At 32.6% G+C, this 6,000-nt stretch overlaps 1 protein-coding gene across 4 annotated transcripts in view; it reads left to right on the forward strand.

The window, feature by feature from the left end:
* The window catches only part of LOC140040710 (methionine synthase reductase-like), a 220,786-nt gene extending 215,094 nt beyond the window's left edge, over positions 1-5,692 (forward strand). For all 4 annotated transcript variants that reach the window (XM_072086842.1, XM_072086841.1, XM_072086840.1 and 1 more), the window contains 2 exons: positions 3,174-3,341; positions 4,939-5,692. In XM_072086842.1, the coding sequence (XP_071942943.1) occupies positions 3,174-3,341; positions 4,939-5,083 (313 nt within the window). In that variant the 3' untranslated portion in view covers positions 5,084-5,692. The remainder of the gene's footprint in view (positions 1-3,173; positions 3,342-4,938) is intronic.
* The last annotated feature ends 308 nt before the right edge of the window (positions 5,693-6,000 follow it).

Below are 6,000 nucleotides of genomic sequence, written 5' to 3' on the forward strand. Positions count from 1 at the left end.
ATACCTCATAGGATATATTTTATACTAATATAAAAAATACAATATATTATAGTCATACTTGCTTAATTGTTTACAATTTACTTACACTTTAAAATTCTCTGCTGCGCAAAAGGTGTGTACCCTTTGAAAATAGTACTGAAGTTCCACAGTTTAACACCCACTTTACCCTGGAAATTCTCAATGTTGTTTTTTCACCTGATGATGTTCTAACTGCTATCAACCAGTTAAAAGAAAATTAGTGTGCTGGTCCTGACGTCTTTCATCTAAAGTATTGAAAGAATGTGGTCTAGTGCTGGCATTACCTCTATATTATTTATTTATTCTTTATTCTGCAATCACTTTCAGTACTAGTGATTTTCAAATTGGAAATATCTTAACAAACATTGTAAAGTAAAAACAAAGAGTAATCAAAATGATTAAATAGAGAAAATATACATTAAAAATATAAATCAATTTTAGAAAAGAAAACTGAAAAAAAAATTTTTTTCGGTATACACTAATATGGCTTTCTAACCCAACTTTTGGAATGTTTTCAAGATCTTCACAATGCAGCTGATGACATGACAGAGATCCAGTCGTTATTTACCTCGACTGTAAAAAAGTCTTGATACTGTTCCGTATCTACGACTAATTAACAAATTAAAAAGTTATGGAATCTGCTCTTCTATCCTTCAATGGATAACTAATTTAATCTTGGTCTTTTCCTTCCTTCTCTTCCAGGATACCCCAAAAAATAGATTATTTCTCCTCGTTAGATTTTCCAACTCATCAATTTTATTTTCTAAATCATTGATTATATGGCTGGTACTATCTTTTTGATTATGTTTTATGTCCTCATTTTCTTTAGTTACAAAAACTAGACCTTCATCTAAATCGCTAATGTTCTTTTCAATTTTTTTTTAGTTAATGCCCTGCATGTCCTCCTTACCCGACTGTACACTAACTATGTGACTTTTGGTGCATGGTCCTTTGTCTGACTTTTATCGCCTTGCAATCTCTCCGATTGTCTAACATATTGTGTTTCTGGCTTCTTTTTCTTTGAGTTGGACATTTCCAAGTACTTCTCCAGTTTTCCAGTAGAAATAATAAAATAGCACAGTCTCAACACATGTATATGAGCTCACAAAAAAGACACATCTTAGCTCTTGTGCATACCGCTATTTTTTAAATCCATTTCTGACAACGAAGCTGACCTTACAAAATGACAACAATGGAGACAGAAATGGTTACCCAAGTTTAACGAATCGAAGTGTAAAACAATGCATTTTGATGTACAAAATCCAAATACACATATCACCTGGGGACTACAGCTCTGGAACCTGTCAATTACATGAAAGACATCGGGGTTTTTACTCGGGGTACCCGGGTCTAGGACTCGCTCATCTTCTCCTCTTCCATTTCCTCCTTCATCCGGACACTATTGAGCCAACTTTCAAGTCCTAGTTCTTTACGCGTCGTGTGACGTCTCTGAAACATGGCATGCATATACTAGGGTAATACAGTAGGTGAACAAAACTATAGAGAAAATGTTCGTACTTCAACCGGATGCAGAATTATGACGTCATACACATGGTACCAATCAAAAAAATTGCAATTTATAAAGTACTACTCCTCCCTTGTTGTACTGAGCTGGGATTTGGCATGGGTTAAAGGCTATAGAGCCAGATTTTTTAATTTCAAACCGGATGCAGTCATATGACGTCTCGAGGATGGTACCTTGGTGCCAAACGATTTTCGTTGTAATATAGCCGTGTTTTTGATGTCATTTATTTTTATTTTATTTTATTTTATTCATACTCATTCAACAGCGGGAAACCTGCCCCTTACAGAATGGAATTTCAAAGGTCTTGACTTGGAGAATAAGAATACATACAGTAAGCACCTATTTATGATATTGTGACGTCACTTATGCTCCCGGAAATAGCAAAAAAATGGGTTATCCGTATTTGGTAGCGAGGTTATTGATGTGTATGTGACGTTACATCCCGCCTTATGACGTCAACTTCTTTTGCTGTACCCCGAGTATCGCACATTCGTGCTTGTTGTTACACATAACCTGAAATCAACAGTCCACACTAATAAATCTTCAGCAAATTAAAAGATTAACAGATTAAATGAACAACATGTATCACAAACTAAATACAGTAGCTAGCAAGTCAATGTAATTCACACAGCCAATGAAAGACTACAAAATTTAGAAATTTAATTCCTACTGTACATAATCTACATTGTATTGTAAAACTTATTTTGAGTACTACTATCTATATATTAATGCTACTAAATTGTTCGCATAATTTTACGTATCTTTTCCAAAACCACTGAATTTTAAGGATAAACACTAAAAAAGGCAAAAAATAGCAGTAATTTTACGTCTCAGCAACCATGTTACGTCACTGTATAAACTACACAGCCACCTCTGTTGTGTACCGCCATGGCCCGATCTACAAATATCATGCCGGGCCGCTAAATGAACAGTCTTTAGTCAACCGTATCGAATGATCGCGCCGTTGAAGTTTTAATTAATTACACCTATCCTTGGAACAGAATGTATTTTGTAAATCACGGTTTGGCTCAGTGAGCAAATCGCCAGGACCATTGATATCAATGCTTAGTATAGGTTCGAGTTTAATCCGCGACATGTGTAATAATTAAGTATCACCGTTGAAAGCTAAAAATCAAAACTAAACTGTAATGTAATTACAAAACTAGCAAAAAAGATACCAATAAATACACACCCAAAACATTTTAAAAAATGTATATGAACAAACTAAAAAAAAAACCAAAATAAAACGAATCCAAATGTCGTGTTTCCGCTAAATATAAAATATCAACAAAAAATACACCCAAATTTTGACTACATTTTTATTCCAATAATTTGATAACATTACCTCACTTTCTGAGGCTGAAGTGAAGGAATAGTGTATAACAAACCAATGGCCGTATTTACAGTAGTTTCGAATTTTATTTGTGATACAATTTGTTTTTATTTTAATAATTTGTCAAAGTACTTTTATCAAAGTGCGCTGTTATTATACTTGCCCATGTAAAGTATATAACAACATATTAAAGCAGAAAAAGACTGTGCGGAGCACGGGTTACTGCTAGTAATTGTTATTTCTGTATGAAATCACTGAACAAAATATATTTGTTTTTATTTTTTTTTTATCATATAGGTCTGAACTAGAAAGATTTCATGAAGTTGGCATACTTTCAAATATTTCAGTTTCATTTTCTCGAGACAATTCAACTTCTGCACGATATGTTCAAGATAACATACTTCTACATTCTGATTCAGTATGTAAGTTGCTTCTGGAACAAAATGCTGTCGTTTATGTATGTGGGTAAGTATTTTTCCAACAACCCCTATTACGGTGACACTTTCTCGTAAAACTATTGGCAACTATCAGCACTACAGACAACTCCTATTAGGGATACCCATACTTATGTGGTATATTTTTTTCCCTTAATGATATTCTACTGTATCAAATATAGTAGTTGAATTCAAATATTCTTGACAGCTTCCATTATGTTTGGAATTTTATATAAATACTGTAAATATGCAGAATGCAACAATTGCTCTCTTTGCAGACGATGCAAAAGGCTTGAAATCTATTAATCAAGTGACCGATTGTAATCTTTTACAAGACGATATCAATTCGTTGTACAAATGGAGTAAAACATGGGATCTATGTTTTAATCCATCTAAATGTCAAATAATATCTATTACTAGAAAACGAAACCCTGTAATATATGACTACAGGATGAATAGTATTTCTCTCGCTAGATCTGATTGTATCAATGATCTAGGAATCGAAATATCTAATCATCTGAAATGGAATGAGAACGTCACCAAAGTTGTCTCTAAATGTAATCGCAAACTTGGTATGATTAAACGGGCTATGGGTTACAATGCCCCTATCAGTATTACTAGGACGCTATTCACCTCCCTGGTTAGAACCAACCTTGAGTATGCTAGCTCATTGTGGAGTGGCACATCCAAATGTAACATGCAACGTTTGGAAAGTGTACAGCGTAAAGCTACCAAATACATTTTGATTTACTCCGATCAAGATTACAAAGAACGTCTAACCTTGCTCAATTTACTGCCCCTATCATATAGAAGAGAATATATGGATGTTAACTTCTTCCATCAATGCTTGCTTAACATGAATGATCTTAATATCAAAGATTTTGTTACATTTTCCGGAGACAATAATGGTCGTGCAACAAGATCATCTGTTGATGACCTCAATCTTACTGTCAGAAATGGTCATACTGAATAACATAAATGGATGTATTTCCAACGCATTGTTCCCATGTGGAATCAGTTAGATCAAGTTACTAGAGAAGCACCTACGTCTTACAGGTTTAAGCTAGGGGCTAAGAAATATTTTAACGACTTATTTACCAATACGTATGAAACTGGCAATATGTGCACATGGGTGTCCTGTTGTCGCTGCTGTAAATGTCGACCAACTTAGTTTAATCTTAAATTATACAAATTTATAAATTACTATTTACTATATTTAAATATTTATTATAATGTTATTAACTTTTGGGATTCTAGAGGTGTTTACCACCTGTTGGTCCCATCCTTCACTGAATGTACTTTGTTCTTTATATATGTTATGTCTTTTTCTTGCTTTGTATGTACATTTTTTGTGAGAATTTGAATTAAAAAAAAAAAAATATATATATATATATATGCCTGGGCAGAGGTTTGCGCTCTCGGAATGCCCTTCTAGTTATTTCTGCTATCTCTCAGAACACCAGTGCTCCTAGGTATTTTATTTATTTTGACCTAAACAGCATATTATGCTAACAATCAAGGGGCCCTCATACACTCTAAAAATATACCATATCAATCGCCAAAAAAACAGTTGTGCTGATTTAGACTAAAACTTTGTTGTGATATCACAATTTTGTTTTCCTCTCAAGGGATGCAAGAAATATGAGTAAAGATGTCAATAACACCATTGTCACTATCATTAGCCAACATCAAGGTATTGCTATGGAAGACGCAAAATCAGTAACTATGAAACTAAGACAAGAAGGCAGATACCTTGAAGATATTTGGACCTAAACTTTTGTTTTATAATTTAATTAAATAATGTTTAATTTCATGGTTTTAAGTAACAGTCAATTAGTTTTTGCTTTTTAAGAAGCAAAGAAAACTTTATTAGATATTTATAGATTAACACCATATTAACATTTATATTTTATTTGGAATAAGAACACAGAAGTCAGAATAAAAAAGGAAACAACAGAAACTTGATGAATCTCATTTAATGTAAAAGCATAATATACATATAGTCAAATTTGCCAAGTAAGTTAGTACTTGATTTATGTGTTATTCTTAAAAATATTTTTGTTTGCACAATATTATCCACAATTGTTAATACCTGTCCTATAGGTAAATACGAACCTACCAACTATTTCGCATTTTCTGACAAATTAAATTAAATAGGGCCTATCTGTTGCTTAAAAAGCTTCAAGACAACGTTTTTCATATTATCTTTTATATTTAAATTGTCACTTTTTGACATCTAGTGTTATTCCACTGTTTTTAGTACTTTACTTTCAAATGTTACCAGTAATAGTAATACAGTATTTCATGTGTATCAATTTTCGATTAGATCAGTAGTGTCAGATGTATAATGTTGTTTTTAAACCAATAGAACCTTTGAACTGTGTTGCAAATTTAGAAATAAAAATACACTTTTAACATTGATATGTGTGAGGTTTTGTTTTGTGTGCCATTTTCCTGCATAATAACTTTCAAACTTTCAATTTTTTTAAAGTCAAGGTAAAATGTTGATTAGTCAGACACCAAACATCAATTCCACATTAAATTGATCGACATAACAGATTGGTTAATTTAGCATAAACTTCTACACAAACAACAATATTTTAAAACCAATTAGGCCTACAGCAAGTCAGTGAATTATCCAGGAAGTAATTAGTAGCACATACATGTGTTGTACAATTATTATAAGAAAG

Source organism: Antedon mediterranea, chromosome 2 (genome assembly GCF_964355755.1).
Source record: "Antedon mediterranea chromosome 2, ecAntMedi1.1, whole genome shotgun sequence".
In the NCBI taxonomy this organism is placed as follows: Eukaryota; Metazoa; Echinodermata; class Crinoidea; order Comatulida; family Antedonidae; genus Antedon; species Antedon mediterranea.